Consider the following 19504-nt stretch of genomic DNA (forward strand, 5'->3'; position numbering starts at 1 on the left):
TTATAAAAGTCACCACTCACAATCCAAGGAGATGATGATGATACAGTCCGGATTATAAAAGTCACCACTCACAATCCAAGGAGATGATGATGATACAGTCCGGATTATAAAAGTCACCACTCACAATCCAAGGAGATGATGATGATACAGTCCGGATTATAAAAGTCACCACTCACAATCCAAGGAGATGATGATGATACAGTCCGGATTATAAAAGTCACCACTCACAATCCAAGGAGATGATGATGATACAGTCCGGACAGCCCCAGTGGAGCTGGTGTTGCTGTTGGTTGTTGTTCCTTTAAAAGAAACTCCATCTTCGGGTGCTCTAAAAGTGCGCCTTTGGTTGTGGCCCATGAGGTGCTCATGCACAATAAGAGAAATTCAAATGCAGGCACACGATGGTGCCAGCTAAGAGAAAAAGCTGTTCCTTCTTCAAAGATTAGTATCCAAAGTAGTACACACTGATTTAGGCCTGTAATTCATTTAAAAACTAATTTTTCACAAAAAAAAATTCCACAAAGGGAACCTATCCTTCTCATTGTGTTCAACATTGTGTAAGGCAAATGGTATCAAATAAATAGCTACACTTTTTCTGGGATTGCTTATTTGCTAACTGATTTTTCCTTCTACCATGACATCTAAGATTAAAAGAGAAATTGATACTTAATATTTAGAATCTAGATATCAATATGTAGTGGATTCCAATTTTTTAAACTGATTGCTGAAAAGGACAACCAAATGGCTGAAATCATTTTAGAATAAGGGGTCTGTCCCTTGACATTATAGTTGAACTCACGATTTTACTGTCATTGTTTAAGATGAGGCTGGCTGGCTGTGCTGTCATCAAGGAATATTGTCGAGCATGAACTATATTTTTCAAAAAATGCTCAGTAGATACCTGAAGGGAAAGGGAAGTATAAGTTAAACTTATCAACATGTATTTTTTTTTTCTTGGTTAAAATGTCAGATGACAAAGCACTAAGAAATTTCTTGCACTCCGTGAACTGCCTGAGTGTGGTATCATGTACACTCTGTAGAAAACCCATTGGAGGCTCTTACCTTCCACAGATGACGTTTGAGAAAGGGTTTTTATAAAATGCTACCCTTAATACTGTACCTATCATCAAACCTAGCAAGGATTTTATGAATTCCCTTTATAAATAATGAGAAAAGTTTAAAATTAGATTTCATTGTTTCTTAAGTAATACAAATCAGCTGAGAATTTCAATTTCTATTGATTTACTGCAATAAAATGTAATATTGTAAAATAACATTGGTACAAGAGCATTTTATTGCAATGAATATAAGACTAGTGCATTTACTAAGTTACCAATCCTAAGTGTATTATTTCAGGAGATATAGTGACAAAACAAGTGTTTTAGATTCAGAGACACTGTGTGCCAGGGCTGCTAGATCACCAAAAAGGGAGGAAGCCATCAGTTTCTCTAGTCCAGTTTTCTTACGTGGAGGATAAAAAGAGTATCACTTTAGTATTCTCTCACACACCCTAAAAACAGATGACAAAGACAACTTAAAAAATGTAACTTTCACTTCATGTTTACATAAGACTGCCATGACATTACTCACGTGAGACTCTCAGAGAATACTTTCCATTCATTTCAAACGTTGATTAATTTCATTCTGTGAATCATTTGACCTGCACCCAGGCATTTTCATGCTACACTCCTGCTTTCTGCCTAGAATCCTTCTTTTCTCTTTCCTTGTTTCAGCGAGCTTGACTCCGTCTAACCTCTTGAATCTCTTTGCCAGGAGCCACACCAAAAAATGGTTTTTGTACACTATTTGGTCAAATTCACCACCTGTTACATGATACTAATTCTTGCAGAGTATTCCCCTCTTAAGAAAGTATGCCTCTCCATGGAAGGGAGGGCCCTTACTCTTCCTACCTCCAGCTGCTGAGCATAGAATTTTGGATAAATCAAAAAGTTCAACAAGTGTTTGACAAAGTAATTCAGTTATAATTTGGAAGATAAGTCTTACTACATTTAATTACAGCAAAAACACTACTAACAGTTTACTGTTTATAGGTATTATTTAAGGTAGTCACAAAATAGGAACAAATACTCTAACTTCATTCAGTCAGTGTAGATAATAGAGTATGAAATTTTCCAATCTTTAACAAGAAATGGAAGGAGTTACTTGGCAGTCTTAAGGTCTAATAACAAAAACTAGAAAATAATCATACCTACCAATCTAGTAAGTCAAAACCAATGCCTTACCATCAAAGGTCCAGCACCTGTTGGACACCAATGCCCACCCACTGACTTCTTCCACTGTACCTGCTGCCTCTCATTTTAACCCATGAAAAATACTAAAGTTGTTTTCCTTGTAGAGGTCTTTCACCTCCTTGGTTAGGTGTATTCCTAAGTGTTTTGTTTTATTTTAATTTTTTGGCAGCTATTGCAAAAGGGCTTAAGTTCTTGGTTTGATTCTCAGCTTGATCGCTGTTGGTGTAGAGCTGAGCTATTGATTTGTGTACAGTAATTTTGTATCCTGAAACTTTGCTGAATTCATTTATCAGTTCTAGGAGCTTTTTGGAGGAGTCTATAGTGTTTTCTAGGTATACGATCATATCATCAGCAAACAGCAACAGTTTGACTTCTTCTTTACTGATCTGGATGTCCTTTTTGTTGTTTTTTGGTTTTTTTTGTTGTTGTTGTTTTTGTTTGTTTGTTTTTTGAGACAGAGTCTTGCTCTGTCGCCCAGGCTGGAATGTGGTGGCGCGATCTCGGCTCACTGCAACCTCCCAGGTTCACGCCATTCTCCTGCCTCAGCCTCCCGAGTAGCTGGGACTGCAGGCACCCACCACTATGCCCGGCTAATTTTTTGTATTTTTAGTAGAGACAGGTTTTCACCATGTTAGCCAAGATGGTCTCGATCTCCTGACCTCATGATCGTCCTGCCTTGGCCTCCCAAAATGCTGGGATTACAGGCATGAGCCACCGCGCTCAGCCTGGATGTCCTTTATTTCTTTTTCTTATCTTACTGCTCTGGCTAGGACTTCCAGTACTATGTTGCATAGAAGTGCTGAGAGTGGGCATCCTTGTCTTATCCCAGTACTCAGGGGGAATGCTTTCAACTTTTCCCCAATTCAGTATTATGTTGGCTGTGGGTCTGCCATAGATGGCTTTTATTACATTGAGGTATGTCCCTTGTATGCAGATTTTGCTGAGGGTTCTAATCATAAAAGGATGTAAGATTTTGTCAAATGCTTTTCCTGTGTCTATTGAGATGATCATGTGATTTTTGTTTTTAATTCAGTTTATGTGGTGTATCACATTTATTGACTTGCATATGTTAAAACATGCCTGCAACCCTGTTATGAAATTCACTTGAACATGGTGGATTGTCTTTTTGATATGCTGCTGGAAACCACAAAACATTCCTGAAAGGAATCATAGATGACACAAATAAATGGAAACACAGCCCATGCTCGTGGATGCATAGAATCAATATTGTGAAAATGACCTACTGCCAAAAGCAATCTAAAGATTCAGCACAGTTCCCATCAAAATACCATTATCATTCTTCACAGAACTAGAAAAAACAATTCTAAAATTCCTATGGAACCAAATAATAGCCCGCATAGCCAAAGCAAGACTAAGTAAAAAGAACAAATCTAGAGGTATCGCATTATCTGATTTCAAACTATACTATAAGGCCACAGTCACCAAAACAGCATGATACTGGTATAAAAATAGGCACATAGGCCAATGGAGCAGAATGGAGAACCGAGAAATAAACCCAAATACTTACAACCAATTGATGTTCAACAAAGCAAAGAAAAACATAAAGTGGAGAAAGGACACCCTTTTCAACAAATGGTGCTGGGATAATTGGTTAGCCACATATAGGAGAATGAAACTGGATCCTTATCTCTCACCTTATGCAAAAATTGACTCAAGATGGATTAAGAACTTAATTCTAAGACCTGAAACTATAAAATTCTAGAAGATAACATTGGAAAACCCTTCTAGACATTGGCTTAGGCAAGGATTTCATGACCAAGAGTCCAAAAGCAAATGCAATAAAAACAAAAAATAAATAGCTGGAACTTAAACTAAATAGCTTTTGTACAGCAAAAGGAACAGTCAACAGAGTAAACAGACAACCTACAGAGAGTAGGAGAAAATCTCCACAATCTGTATATCTGACAAAGGACTAATATCCAGAATCTACTACGAACTCAAGCAAATCAATCCCATCAAAGAAAAAAACAAACAATCCCATCAAAAAGTGGGCTAAGGACATGAACAGACAATTCTCAAAAAAGATACACAAATGGCCAAGAAACATATGAAAAAATGCTCAACATCAGTAATGACCAGGGAAACGCAAATCAAAACCACCTTACTCCTACAAGAATGGCCATAATCAAGAAATCAAAAAATAGTAGATGTTGGCATGGCTGCAGTGAACAGGGAAAACTTCTACACTGCTGGTGGGAATGTAAACTAGTACAACCACAATGGAAAACAGTGTGGAGATGCTTTAAAGAACTAAAAGTAGAACTACCATTTGATCCAGCAATCCCACTACTGGGTATCTACCCAGAGGAAAAGAAGTCATTATATGAAAAAGATACTTGCACATGCATGCTTATAGCAGCACATTTTGCAAAACGTGGAACCAACCCAAATACCCATCAGTCAACAAGTGGATAAAGAAACTGTGGTATATATATGATGGTATACTACTTAGCCATAAAAAGGGATGAATTAATGGCATTTGCAGCCACCTGGATGAGACTAGAGACTATTATCCTAAGTGAAGTAACTAAGGAGTGGAAAACCAAACATCATATGTTCTCACTCGTCAGTGGGAGCTAAGCTATGAGGATGCAGAGGCATAAGAATAACACAATGGACTTTGGGGACTTGCGGGGAATGGTGGGGTGGGGGGACGCAAGGGATAAAAGACTACAAATAGGGTGCTCAGATGATGGGTGCACCAAAATCTCACAAATCACCACTGAAGAACTTACTCATGTGCCCAAACACCATCTGTTCCCTAATAACCAATGGACTTTTTTTTTTAAAAATCAGCAAAAAGCAAGAAAACTCGTTATGAGCATGGAAACCTATGATAATTAACATTAAAATTAAATATATTGAAACAATAAGAGAATTCGGCAAGAAGCAATATTAGGGGATAAAAACCAAAAGCTTTTCTCTAACACCTGCAGCACCGGGCTCGACCCACCTTACAACCCTCACGCGTGGGGGCGCCAGGACAGGGCTCACAGGTCAATGGGTCTGGTGGGCTGTGAAGAGACAAGGTGGAGGTTCCAGGTTGAAAATGTATAAAATTGTAAAGTAAATTAAAAGTTATATCATTTCAATGCTAAATACTTCAGTAGTGATTCCATTTTTTGAAAACATCAATTTTTCTACAAAATTCTTAATCTTTTTTCACAGTTCACAAAAGTAATGGTACTTTTTTCAATATTTGCAATTCCCAATCCATATTCAGCTTCCCAATTGTCTCCGAAAGTCTTACGCAAAAAAAAAAAAAAAATGCTGGTTCAACCGGGAACCAACGGAGGGCTACTCTTTATATTTGTCAGTAGCGTTCAAGTTTTAACCTTTAACTTCTCCATGTTCTTAGAGAGCCTGAGAGGAGACTCTTCATAAAAACTCCACCCCGCCAGTTCTGAATCGCCGAAACTTGAGGAGTCGCGTCGAAAGTGGACGCAAGAGCTTGTGGGAAATGTAGTCCTGAAGGAGTCTGGTTCGCCGCGCAGCACTCTGGGATGGGGCTACTGGGCTCCTTCTGCGCCTGTGCAGCCGAAGCCCCGCCGCCTCATTTGAGTTCTCGGGACTACCGGGAAGCGGTTTGGGAAGCTCTGGGGTCGGCTCGCAAAGTAGAGGGGGCGCAGCTGGGGCGGGAGGGCCGCGTTTGTGCCCGGGAGTGGGAGAGGCAGCGGGAAGTTCGTGGGATCCCCGCCCCCAGTGTCAGTGGATGCGACCGGGCGGGCCCTCGGCCTTCCCGGCCGGTGGAGAGGGACCGCGGCCACTGGCTCCCCCGGGGCGGCTGGGGCTGAGCGCTGGTCGGGAGCAGGTGCAGGGTGCGGGCCGCGGTGTGCGGGACGGGAGCCTGGCGCGAGCGGCGGCGGGAGGGGAAAGCGCATTTGTAACGCGGGCGACAGCGTGCCCGAAATCCCCGGACGGTGGGTCTGCATCGAGACCCCGAGCTCTGGAGCTGGAAAAACCCGGGTAAGTTCCAGCTCTGTCAACTGGAAGCCTAGGCGAATGCGGGGACCAGGATGGAGAGTCAGGTTTCTCATCTGAAAATGACTGCTTCATGGCGTTGTTTTAAAACTTTAAGTCACCACCTGTAAAGCAAACAGCCGAATGTAGGCTGCTAAGCCATGAGCGACTGCTGCTGTTATATTTAGAAGACACTTTGTTCTATTCATTGGGTGCCTTATGTAAACCTCACAACCACATCTGCATTAAATATAACAACTGAGGCTCAGGTCACAAGCTAGCAGTGAGGGAGCTGGGGTTCAAGGGCACGTGTGATTTATTTCCCGTTTCAGGCGCTAATACCACACCTGCCTATAACCAGCATTGCAGCCTTCACAGCACTTAGCAGAATGGCATGTCCCCAAATACTCAGGGAGTGGATGTAGATGGAATCTTACCATGTGTCAGATGTCTGGATTTCTGGTGTGTCTTCAGATCTCTTGGGTCAGACAGCTTCTTGGCCCCTTCTGCATGGTCAGGGTGTCTGTCTTTTAAATCTGATATAATGAATTCTAAGAGTCAGATTTTTGCCAGTAACATGGTTTCTCAGGTCAGGTCGCAGGCTCCTTGAACGGAGCAGCCCTTGCGACTTGGGAAGCAGGGGCCTCTGTGAACAGTTTTACCTGGAAGAGAACCCCTCTCAGACCTAGACCTCCCTCCCGAGCTTCAGAGCAGAGGCAGAAGAGCCCACAGAGGAGCAGATCCTAGATGTGTATGGTCAGAAGCAGTTCTTGATCCTACTTCCCAGATAGAGCCAGACTTGGTGGTGAAGCCTCCAGAAGCCACCACAGAATGGATGACGGTGTTTTGGGCCAGCTTTGAGAAGAGCAAAATGAGCTGGGCGGGGACCAGGGACAGGCTGCTCAGGAAAGGCCACATCATTGCAGAGGTCTGGGGATAGGGGTAACCAGAGAGTCTGTCCCCAGATCCCAAAGTAGCCCCCAGTCCCTTTGTTCTCCACTCTTTACAGATGCCATACTGCTGTTAACACATGTGACACTGGAGACTTTGTCCCTACCTCGTAGAATCCCAGCATGATGATACGTTAAGGGTTTTCTGTGGTTATCTACTTATGATTCTTTTGAAAGCTTTAAAGACATTGGGCATGAAAGGTTCAGTGAGTTTCCAGGGACCCCTCGTTTGTGGCAGAGCCAGGAGGAAAACAGTTCCGTTCATTCTTTCACAGGTGAGTCACCAAAAGCATCGTATCCAAAGGGCCTTTTGGGAAATACATCCCAGTTAAAACATCTACAACTCTTTGCCTTAAAGTATGTCATCTCTTTTACAAGACTTTCTGTGGATTGTCTATACCAAGGGTAAACAGTATTACTAAGAAAAATAATTAAATGATGCACACTGAATATTTTTCTGTTAGTGTTTTAGAGACAGAGGCTCATCCTGTTGTCCAGGCAGGAGTGCAGTGGCACAAACACGGCTGACTGCAGCCTCTACCTCCTGGGCTCAAATGATCCTCCTGCCTCAGCCTCCCAAGTAGCAGGGACCACAGGCACATGCCACCACACCTGGCTAATTTTTTAAGTTTTTATTTTCTGTAGAGACAGGGTCATACCATGTTGCCCAGGTTGGTCTTGAACTCCTGAGCTCAAGCCATCCTCCCTTTTTGGCCTCCGGAAGTGCTGGGGTTACAGGCGTGAACCACGGTGCCTGCTAAGTTAATTTTAGTGAAAGAATAGTGTCTTATCCTGTGGTGTACTTTAGTTCAACTAATCCTCTATTGTCTTTATTTCTTTGTGTGTGTTAAAAGCACATGTGCATTATTGTTAAATCAACTGGGAAAAGTTTATGTTCACTCAATAAAAAATAGCAATTTAAGCCCCAAAACTATTTCAGAGTTGTCATAGAGACAGTACCACCTCTACGTGGTGCTTCTCATGCCTTTTCAAGGCCTGAAGGACCCTATTACCTTAGGAAGGCTGCTCCCCAACTGGGCTGCTGAGATGTGGGGAGGTGAATCTAGGAGCTGTGAGGTAGACCAGACCGTATGACCTCCTCTTTCTGTCCCCCCAGCTGAGGCTTCACAGTTCTCTACACTCTCCCAAGAGCCACAGAAAATGAACACATTTCAGGTAAGCTCTTTATTCATTCCCCACTTTGTATTGTAATGGATTTATGAGGTGTAGACGGGTCCTTGTGTTAAATGGAAAAGGAGAAATAGATAGAGTAAATCTTGAGGGAAAATATATACAGTTTTACCATGAACTCCTTTGTTTGCTGTCAGCTTTTGGTAAATAATGTTTGTCAGGGTTAGTAGGTTCCCTCCAGTTACCAGTTTGCCAAGATCTCATGCTAGTTATGAATGCACATTGAATTATATTAAATACTTTTTGTATATCTATTAGAATAAATCTATAGCTGTGTCCTTTAATGAATCTGTAAATATTGTGAATAATATAATGGATTTTCTAAAAGTAACTTGAATTCCTGTATAGACCCTAGTTGCTAATGAGTGTAGTAACTTGCGTCTTACATGTTTTCCTAGCACTTTTGGTAATAATGTAGGATTTTATTTCTGTGTTCTCAAATTGGATTAAAGTATATTTTCCTGTTTCCCTGTTCAGTTAGGGTACCATGGTTGTCCCATGAAAGGAAATGGGGTGCTTTTTCTTGTTTCTTCTTTTCTAATAATTTAGAAAAATGAGAAAATTGTGTTATATGGAGATTTTGTGAAACTCACCTATGAATTTGGACCTTGTGAAGACTTTCTGTGTGAAGATTTTGATTATTGAATAAATTTATTAATTCATTACTCAACTTATTATAAGCTTATACTGGATTTGTACTTTCTCAATATAATTTTTGTCATTACATTTTCATAGAAAATTGTAATCATTTATATTTGTGTTTTTTATTTTCTATTTTTTTTAGATTTAGGAAGTGTTTCTTGTTGATTACCCATTATCAAACAAGATTTGTCTTTGTCAGTATGCGTTCACTTATAAATATACAGAGACAAGGTCTAAACCCAAAAGAAAATAAAATCGCGATACTAAGATATTTTATTTTAACCACCATTGCATACACATATACCAAAAATTATAATACTTTCACACACCACCCACCACCTTGCCATCCCCCAAAAACCTCATGCTAATACACTTCGACACTGAAAGGCAACTGCCTTCTTAACTTAGCAACACTGTAACATATATATTTATTAAGATGAAAAGTTTTCATAATGTATGTTTACTAAAACTGGAAAATTTTAAATTTTAACATAAAATGTATTTGAAATTTTCAACTAAGATTCTGGACATTTTACTTTTACATTTTGTTTCATGTATTTTACTATCCCAGGGTGTAAAAGAAGTCAAGACAGGCCTTAACCAACATAAAAGAGCAAGACTAAAAGAATCATAATGAACGCTGTCTCTTCTTTACATTTAAAACACTTCTTTAAAATATTTTATTTCAATAGCTTTTGGGGTACAAGTGGTTTCTGGTTGCATGGATTCATCTTGTTACATGGATGAATTTTATAGTGGTGAATTCTGAGATTTAAGTGCACCCATGGCCTGACAAGTAGTGTACATTGTGCCTTATAGGTAGTTTTTTCTCCCTAGCACTTTTCCCTGGCCTCCCACCCTCCCGCTTCTTGGTCTCTGAAGTCCATTATGTCACTCTGTATGCCTTTGCATACTCATAACTTAACTCCCACTTATAAGTGAGAACATATGGTTTGGTTTTCTACTCCTGTGTTACTTAGAATTGCAGCTCCACCCAAGTTGCTGCAAAAGACATTATTTCATTCCTTTTTATGGCTAAGTAGTATTCCATCGTGTATAGGTACCACATTTTCTTTATCCACTCAGTTGATGGGCACTTAGGTTGGTTCCACGTCTTTGCAATTGTGAATTGTGCTGCCACAAACATGTGTGCTGGTTTTTTTTTCATTGATGGTGACTTCTTTTCCTTTGGGTAGATACCCAGTAGTGGGATTGCTAAATGGAATGGTAGATCTACTTTTAGTTCCTTAAGGAATCTCCATACTTTTTACATAGAGGTTGTCCTAATTTACATTCCTACCACCATTGTATAAGCATTCCCTTTTCTTCACATCCATGCAAATATCCATTGTGTTTTGACTTTTTAATAAGGGCCATTCTTGCAGGAGTAAAGTGATATCCCATTGTGGTTTTAATTTGCGTTTCCCTGATGATTAGCGATGTTGAGCATTTTTTTCATATGTTTATTGGACATTTGTATATCTTCTTTTGAGAAATGACAATTCATGGCCTTTGCCCACTTTTTTGGGGATTATTTTTTTTCCTGCTGGTTTATTTGAGTTCCTTGTAAATTCTGGATACTTTGTCAGATGTCTAGTTTGTAAATATTTTCTGCCATTCTGTGGGTTGGTTGTTTACTCTGGTAATTATTTCTTTTGCTGTGTAGAAGCTTTTTAGTTTAATTAGGTCCAGTTAATTTATTTTGTTTTGTTGCATTTGTTTTGGGGTATTAGTCATGAGTTCTTTGCCTAGGCTGATGTCTAGAAGAGTTTTTCAAATGTTGTCTTCTAGAATTTCTATGGTTTCAGGTCGCAGATTTAAGTCTTTGATCCATCTTGAGTTGATATTTGTATAAAGTGAGAGATAGGGATCCAGTTTCATTATTCTACATGTGGCTTGCCACTTTTACCAGCACCGTTTATTAAACAGGTCAGGGGTCCCCAATCCACGGAGTCACTGACTGGTACTGGTCTGTTAGCAATGGAACGGCACAGCAGGAGGTGGGCAGCAGGCCAGTAAGCATTACCACCTGAGCTCCACCTCCTGTCAGATCAGCAGCATCAGATTCTTATAGAGAGCGAACCCTATTGTGAACTGTACATGCAAGGGATCTAGGTTGCGTGCTCCTTATGAGAATCTAACTAATGCCTAATGATCTGAAGTGGATCAGTTTAATCTTGAAACCATCCCCATCCTCCCACCGCTGGTCCATGGAAAAATTGTCTTCCAGGAAACAATCAGTTGACTGTACATATTTGGCTTTATTTCTGGGTTGTCTATTCTGCTTTATTTCTGGTTGTCTATTCTGTTCCATTGGTCTATGTGCCTGCCTTTATACCAGTACCATACTGTTTTGGAAATTATAGCCTTGTAGCATAATTTGAAGTCTGGTATGGTGGTGCCTCCAGATTTGTTATTTTTGCTCAGGATTGCTTTGGCTATTTGGGGTCTTTTTTATCCATATGAATTTTAGGATTGTTTTTTCTAATTCTGTAAAAGATGTTGGTATTTTGATGAGAATTGCATTGAATCTGTAGATTGCTTTGGGCAGAATGGTCATTTTCACAATATTGATTCTTCCAATCCATAAGCATGGGATGTGTTCCATTTGTGTCATCTGTGATTTCTTTCAGCAGGGTTATGTAATTCTCCTTGTAGAGATCTTTCACCTCCTTGGTTAAGTATCTTCTTAGGTGTTTTTTTGTTTTCATTTTTTGTTTGTTTGTTTTTGCAGGTGTTGTAAAAAACATGAGTTATTGATTTGATTCTTAGCTTGGTTGTTGCTGGTATCGCATTGCTACTGATTTGTTTACGTTGATTTTGTACCCTGAGACTTCACCGAATTCATTGATCAAATCTAGGAGTCTTTCGGAGGAGTCTTGGATTTTCTAGGTATGTGATCACATCATCTGCCAACAGCAGTAGTTTGACTTCTTTTCCAGTTTGGATGCCTTTTATTTCTTTCTCTTGACTAATTGCTCTGGCTAGGACTTCCAGAACTAGGTTGAACAGGAGCGGTGAAAGCGGGCATCCTTGTCCTGTTCCTGTTCTCAGGGGGAGTGCTTTCAGCTTTTCCCCATTCAATATGGTGCTGGCTGTGAGCTTGTCACATATGGCTCTTATTATTTTGAGGTAAGTTCTCTCTATGCCTAGTTTCTTGAGAGTTTTTATTATAAAGGTATGCTGGATTTTGTCAGATGCTTTTTCTGCATCTATTGAGATGATTATATGATTTTTGTTTTTTGTTAGGTTTATGTCATGTAGCACATTTATTTACTTGCATGTGTTAAACCATCCCTGCATCCCTGAGGTGAAACCCACTTAATCATGATATGCTTTTTGATGTGCTATTGTATTCAGTTAGCTAGTGTTTTGTTGAGGATTTTTGTATCTCTGTTCATCAGGGATATTGGTTTGTTGTTTCTTTTGTTGTTGTATCTTTTCCTGGTTTTGGTAGCAGGGTGATACTGGCTTCATAGAATGATTTAGGGAGGATTCCCTCTTTTGCAGTCTTTTGGAATAGTTTCTGCAGGATTGGGATCAGTTCTTTGAATATCTGGTAGACTTCAACTGTGAATCCTTCTGGTCCCGGGCTTTTCGTGGTTGTTGGCAATTTGCAAATTTTTAAATTACTGATTCAATCTCTCTACTTGTCTATTCAGGGTTTCAATTTCTTCCTGATTTAATTTCAGAGTGTGTATGTTTCCAGGAATTTATTCACTTTCTCTAGGTTTTTAGCATTTCTCATGGTGCTGGTTTGGTAACGACAAATTCCCTCAGCATGTGTTTGTCTGAAATGACTTTATTTCTCCTTTATTTATGAAACTTAGTTTTGCTGGATACAGAATTCTTGGCTGACAGGTACTCTGTTTAAAGAGGTTGAAGATAGGACCCCCCAATCCCTTCTTGCTTATAAGGTTTCTGCTTAGAGGTCTGCTGTTAGTCTGATAAATTTTCCTTTATAGGTTACCTGATGCTTTTATCTTAGTGCTCTTAGAATTCTTTCCTTCATATTGGCTTTAGACAGCCTGATGACTATATGCTTTGGTGAAGATCTTTTTGCCGTGCATTTTCCAAGAGTTCTTTGACCTTCTTACATTGGGATATGTAAATATCTAGCCAGGTCAGTGAAGTTTTCCTCAGTTATTTCCTCAAATAAGTTTTCTAGACTTTTTTCTCTTCTCCCTCAGAAACATCAGTTATTCTTAGGTTTGGCCATTTTATATAATTTCATATTTCTTGGAGACTTTGTTCATTTCTTTTAATTATTTTTTCTTTTTGAGCTTTTTTGTGTTACGTATCATGCCACATCTCTGTGTATAGCTGCACGAGATAATAATGAACAGATTTTCATTCCTGTGAAGTTTCACTTCCCGGCCGGGCGCTGTGGCCCACACCTGTAATCCCAGCACTTTGGTAGGCTGAGGCAGGCAGATCATGAGATCAGGAGATCGAGACCATCCTGACCAACATGGTGAAAGCCCGTCTCTACTAAAATACAAAAAACTAGCTCAGTGTGGTGGCGTGCACCAGTAGTCCCAGCTACTTGGGAGGCTGAGGCAGGGGAATCGCTTGAACCTAGGAATGTGGAGGTTGCAGTGAGCCAAGATTGCACCATGGGAAACGTATGCAGGAATCCTATTTATAATAATTTTACCTAAAAGGGCACTAAGCTTCCTCAGTATATTAAATAAAAATGTATGTGTATAATTTTTAAATAAATACAAACAAGAGCATGAGAACAAATATTTGTGCTAATTATGCATTTCAAAAGAATAAGGCAGAATTAGGGCCATAATAATAATCCCTTGTAGCATTTTGTTTTAAATTCTCAACAATAAACATAATGAGTTAGTTTCCAAAAACATTTTCCTTTCCCTGATTCTGAACACTCAGATTAATCAGAAATGCACTGTTACAGGCATCAGTGTCATTCAAGGACGTGACTGTGGAATTTACCCAGGAGGAGTGGCAGCACATGGGCCCTGTTGAGAGGACCCTGTACAGAGATGTGATGCTGGAGAACTACAGCCACCTCGTCTCAGTGGGTGAGCACAGCTTACCATGAGGTTCCCCCAGAGTGCGGTTCTGTTTCTCCTCTCTTTCTCTCTCTCCATACCGTACCATGTGACTCCCTCTACAGTGCAATTCTGGTTTTCCTTTTTTATATTAGTTACTTTTATTGAGGTGTATTTAAGAGAAAATAAAATTCAGCACCTTTCAATGTACAAATCAATGAGTTTTTAAAAATGTATACAATTGATTACCACAATCCAAGTCATGGTTTGGAATCTTTTATCACCCCCAAAAGTTTCTTTGTAGCCCTTTGCAGTGAGTCCCCTCCCTCAATCCCTTCCCCCACAACCCCTGGTAACTATTTGTCTGCTTTCGATTGTAATAATTTTGCCTTTTCTCCAATTTCATATAAATGGAATCATAAATTTTATACTCCCTTTTGTCTGGTTTTCTTTAGCATAATGCTTTTGAAACTCATGCACATGTGTGTATTGTGGTTTATTATTTTATCCTAAGTAGTGTCCCTTTGTGGGCATATACTGCAATTTGTTATCCTTTATCCAGTTGGTCAACATACGGAACTTTTTCCCAGTTGGTGCTTTTATGAGTAAAACTGCTATGAACTTTCACATACAAGTCTTTGTGTCAACATATGTTTTCATTTCTCTTGTCTAAGTACCTAGGAGTGGGCTTGCCAGGTCTTCTGATAAGTTTATCTGTCTATAACTTTATAAGAAACTGCCAAATGTTTTCAAACTGGCTCCACAGTTTTTCATTTTCATGAACAATGTCTGTGAGTTCTCATTACTCTTTGGTTACCATTATTTGGAAAATTTTACTGTTTTTAACAATTCTAGTTGGGTTTTCATTTGCATCTTCCTGATGACTAACAACATTGAACCTCTTTTTGTATGCTTTTATATGCTTTTATATGCTTTTAGCCATTCATAAATCTTCTTTAAGTGACCAGTCAAATCTTTAGCTCATTTTGTTTCGTTTAGTTTTAGTATTTTGTTTGTTTAGTCGAAGAAGTTCAGACCTTTATTAGATATATGTTTTACACACTTTTCTTGCTATCTCTCACTTCTCTTTTAAGAGAAAATGTTTTCAGTTTTAATTTTTTGCATATATTTTAAGAAACTTTTTTTATATGGAAATAATTACAGATTTATGGGAATTAGCAAAAATTGTGTCCTCTCCTTAGTTTCCCCCAAAGGTCACATGTTATATAACTATACTACAGTATCAACACCAGGAAGTGGACACTGGCACAATGTGTGTGAATAGCTGTGTGCCATTTTATCACATGTGGACATTGGTGTAACCACCATAGTTGCAATACAGAACTGTTCTATCACCGCAAAGATCTCTTCGGTGCCACTCATTCATAGTCACACCCGTGCCGCCTCTCACATTGTCCCTCATCTCTGCTAACTGCTCATCTGGTAGCTGTATAATTTTGTCATTTTGAGACTGTTATATAAATGGAATCATATAGTATTTGATGTGTTGAGATTGCCTTTTTCACTCAGCATAATGCTCTTGAGATCCAAGTTGTAGTGTATCCATAGTTCATTCCTTTTATTGCTCTGTAGTATTTCACTATATGAATGTCATTGTTTAGCCATTTACCTATTCAAGGACATTTTGTTTGTTTCCAGTTTGGGGCTATTATAAAGATGTGAGCATTCATGTTCAGATATTTTGTGAACATAAGTTTTTCCAGGATAAGTACCAAAGAGTGTGATTGTTGGATTGTATGGTAAGTTATGTTTTATTCTTTAAGAAAGTGCCAAACTATTTCCCAGAGTTGCTGTACCATTTTGCATTTCTACCAGCAATGTATGAGGGATCCAGTTATTCCCTATCCTTTCTAGTACTAGGCATTGTTGCTATTTTATATATTAGTGGTTGAATAGGTGTATAGTGATATCTCATAGTGATCCTAATTTGCATTTCCCTAATGGCTACTGATAATCAATATCTTTTCATGTGTTTACATGCCATCTGTGTATCCTTAGTAAAATGTCTGTTCATGGCTTTTGTCCATTTTTTAATTGGAAGTTTGTGTGTTTTACCATCGACTTTTGAGAAATTAGATAGTCTAGATATGGGTTCTTTATCAGATGTGTGGTTTGCACATTTTTATACCAATCTGTAACTTGTCTTTTCATCATCTTTATGGGATGTTTTGAAGAGCATAAGTTTTTAATTTTGGTGAAGTCCAGTTTATCAGTTTTGTAAAATTTTGTCATATCTAAGAACTCGTCACTAAGTCTTTGGACCAAAGATTTCCTCCTATTTTTAAAAATTGTGTAATATATTTTACATTTTAACTATGGTGCATTTTGAGTTAATTTTTGTATAGGGCGTGAAGTGTAAGTTGAGATTTTTTTTTTTTTTTTTTTTTTTGCCTATGGATATCCATTTGCTCCATGCAGCACCATTACCCTTCATTGAATAGCTTTTCACCTGTGTCAAAAATCAGTTGACTGCCTTGTATGAGACTATTATATTCCCACATTATATTTCTTTTTCAATATTGTTTTAGCTATTCTAGTTACTTCGCCTTTGCATATACATATTGTAATAATTTCATTATGTTAAAATCTTAGTGTTTGATAGGAATTAAAGCTATACATTTTCAATTTTGTGACAGTTAACATCTTTACTGCTTTGAGTCTTCTTTTAAGTTTTATAATCCATAAGCGCAAGATATTTCTCCATTTACATAGATTTTGATTTCTTGCTTCAGTGTTTTGTAGTTTTCAGTATAAAAGTCCTGTACATGTTATATGTATACCGCAGTGTTTCATTTGGTTGGATAATTGTTAATGGCATTGTGTTTTAAATTTCTGTTTGCATGCAAAGGTTGCTAGTTTATAGAAATGTAATTGATTTTTGTATGTTTGTTCTTTTATGCTGAGATCTCCTGAACTTTCTAGGAAGGCTTTTTGTAGATTCCTTCTGATTTTTTAACATAAGCTGTCATGTGATCTATGTATAGGGTCATTTTACTGTCTTCCTTTCTAATCTATATGCCTTTTATTTCCTTTTCTTGCCATATTACACTGGCTAGGACTTCTAGTACTGTGTAGAGTACGAGTGGTGAGAGTAGTCATTCTTGCCTTGTTCCCAACCTTCAGGGGAAAACACCTCTTTCACCAAATGATCCTAGCAGGTCCTTTGTGGATATGCTTCATCAAATGGTGGAACTTCTACTGTATTCCTAGTTTTCTGAGAATATTGACTATGAATGGGTATTGAATCTTGTCAAATACCTTTTATGTATATACTGCTGTGATTACATGATTTTTCTTCATTACTCCATTAATATAGTAGACTTTGTTGACTGGTTTTCAAATATTGAACCAGCCTTACATACTTGGAATAAACCTTACTTGGTAATGTCATATACTTCTTTTTATTTATCGTTTGATTCTATTTGAAATATTTTGTTAAGTAGTTTTGCATTTATGAGAGAAATTGGTCTGTAGTTTTGTACTACCTTTGTCTGGTCTTCGTATCAGCCTAAGTCTGGCCTCATAAAATTAGTTGGAAAGTGTCCCTTCCAACTTTCTGGAAGAGGTTGTATAGAAGTGGTGTTTCTTCTTCACTACATGTTTGGTAGAGCTATCTAGTGAAACCATCTGGGCCTAGGGACTTCTTTTTGGGGAGTTTTACAAATCAGTTTCTTTAAGTCATATATATGGATATTCAAATTAATTCAATTAGGTGAATTGTGGTATTTTTGCTTTTCTAACAATTAGTCCATTTTATATAAGTTGTCACATTTATATGTGTAAAACTGTTCAGACCATTCCATTATTATCATTTTGATGTCTTTAGGATCTGTATTTATAGACCTGTTTTATTCTTTATATTGGTCATTTCTGTCCTCTTACTCTCTCTCTTTTTTTTATTCACTCTTCCTAGAGGTTCTGCAATATTACTGCTCTTTTCAGTCAACCAGCTTTTTCTCTCATTGATTTTTCTCTTTTGTTTTTTTGGTTTTAATTTAATTGATTTCTACTTTTTACTTTTGTTTCTGTTAGGATTATTGTGCTGTTTGTCTGGTTTTTTAATGTGAGATCATGGACTATTAATTTGAGACTTTCCCTCTTTTCTGATGTACACATTTAGTACCATAAAAAGCTCAGCATTGCTTTAGCTGCATCACACAAATTGCATGTTGGGTTACTAAGACATGTCTCTTATTTATGTCTAGAAGACATATTTCTTCTTCTTTGATTGAACACTCAGTCATACAGTATGAGACTGAAGAAATGCAATTAAAACTTAACAACTGTTTAGTTAATATCCACTCTTTGATAGACACCAGTGCAGTTCTCAAGTTACTTAATAGCACAGCCTTAATTTTCATAGGGTGATTTGAAGAGTTTCTGAGGCCAAGAAAACCTTTCTGTTAAAAAAAATTGTGATTTTTTTGAAGCTGGGTAAAGGATATATGAGGGGAAGGGTTCACTGAACTCTTCTTACTTTTTTAAAGAAAATTTTCAAATTCAAAGAAAAAGATAAGTGGTGCTTGAGAATAGCTCTAAGGAAGTCTAGGAATAAGCCAAATAAGGAAATATAAACATTCGAAGCAGATAAAAGTACAAGCACAAAGACCCCTGGTAGAAGAGAAGATAGTGAGTACAGAGTCCCGAAAAAGAACCAGTACACCTGGAACAAAGAAAGCAAGAAGGAATATGGTACAGATGTGGAAGTGGAGTAAGTGAATATATATTATTGAGGCTATATTCTGGTTTTTAAGCAATAAGTAATCATTGAGGGTTTTAAGTAAAATAGTAATCAACCATATCTGCTAAGAAATGTAATTTTTTGGCACTAAAAAAATTACAGGTGCATTAGTTTTTACTCAGCAACATATACAATACTCAGCAACAATACCTGTGTAAACACAAAATGTTACATACACAAGGTTATTCATTGCAGCATTGTTTGTAATAGCAGTAGAATATCAACAACCCAAATGTACGTCATTGACTAATTGGCTGAAAGTGTGTGACTTCTACACACAAATGAAGACTATGCAGCCATAAAATGGGCGAGAGCCTGTATACAAATAAGGAGTGATATTCCGGAAATATTAAGTCAAAAGAAGCAGTAGAATGGTGTCCATAGAAAGCCATCTTTGAGTAAGAAGAGAAGAGAGAGGAATATATGTGATTGTTGATACTTGCATACATGAAACACTGGGAGAAAAATCAGAAAGTAATAAAATACAGCAGGTGGGGGGTGAGTGATTGGAACAGGAATGGAAGTGGGACTTTTAATATACCTTTTATACAGTTTGGATTTTGAACTACATACATGTTTTCATATTGAAAGATTACAGTAAATTTAAAAGGCAGTTCTTAAATGTGAACGTTTTAGCCGGGCGCGGTGGCTCAAGCCTGTAATCCCAGCACTTTGGGAGGCCGAGACGGGTGGATCACGAGGTCAGGA

General features: G+C 38.2%; 1 protein-coding gene across 9 annotated transcripts in view; it reads left to right on the forward strand.

Moving 5' to 3' along the window:
• Positions 1 to 19504, forward strand: part of ZNF782 (zinc finger protein 782) — a 70955-nt gene that overhangs the window by 34225 nt on the left and 17226 nt on the right. For 4 of the 9 annotated variants that reach the window (XM_017871470.1, XM_017871467.1, XM_017871468.1 and 1 more), the window contains 4 exons: positions 5632 to 6239; positions 7361 to 7458; positions 8301 to 8359; positions 13938 to 14064. In XM_017871470.1, coding sequence (XP_017726959.1) covers positions 5986 to 6239; positions 7361 to 7458; positions 8301 to 8359; positions 13938 to 14064 — 538 coding nt within the window. In that variant the 5' untranslated portion in view covers positions 5632 to 5985. Of the gene's footprint in view, positions 1 to 5631; positions 6240 to 7242; positions 7459 to 8300; positions 8360 to 13937; positions 14065 to 19504 lie in introns of those variants that run through there. The other 5 variants (XM_017871473.1, XM_017871474.1, XM_017871472.1 and 2 more) reach the window with 5 other exon arrangements.

The sequence above is a fragment of the Rhinopithecus bieti genome, unplaced genomic scaffold (genome assembly GCF_001698545.2).
Source record: "Rhinopithecus bieti isolate Rb0 unplaced genomic scaffold, ASM169854v2 scaffold_6063, whole genome shotgun sequence".
Lineage (NCBI taxonomy): Eukaryota > Metazoa > Chordata > Mammalia > Primates > Cercopithecidae > Rhinopithecus > Rhinopithecus bieti.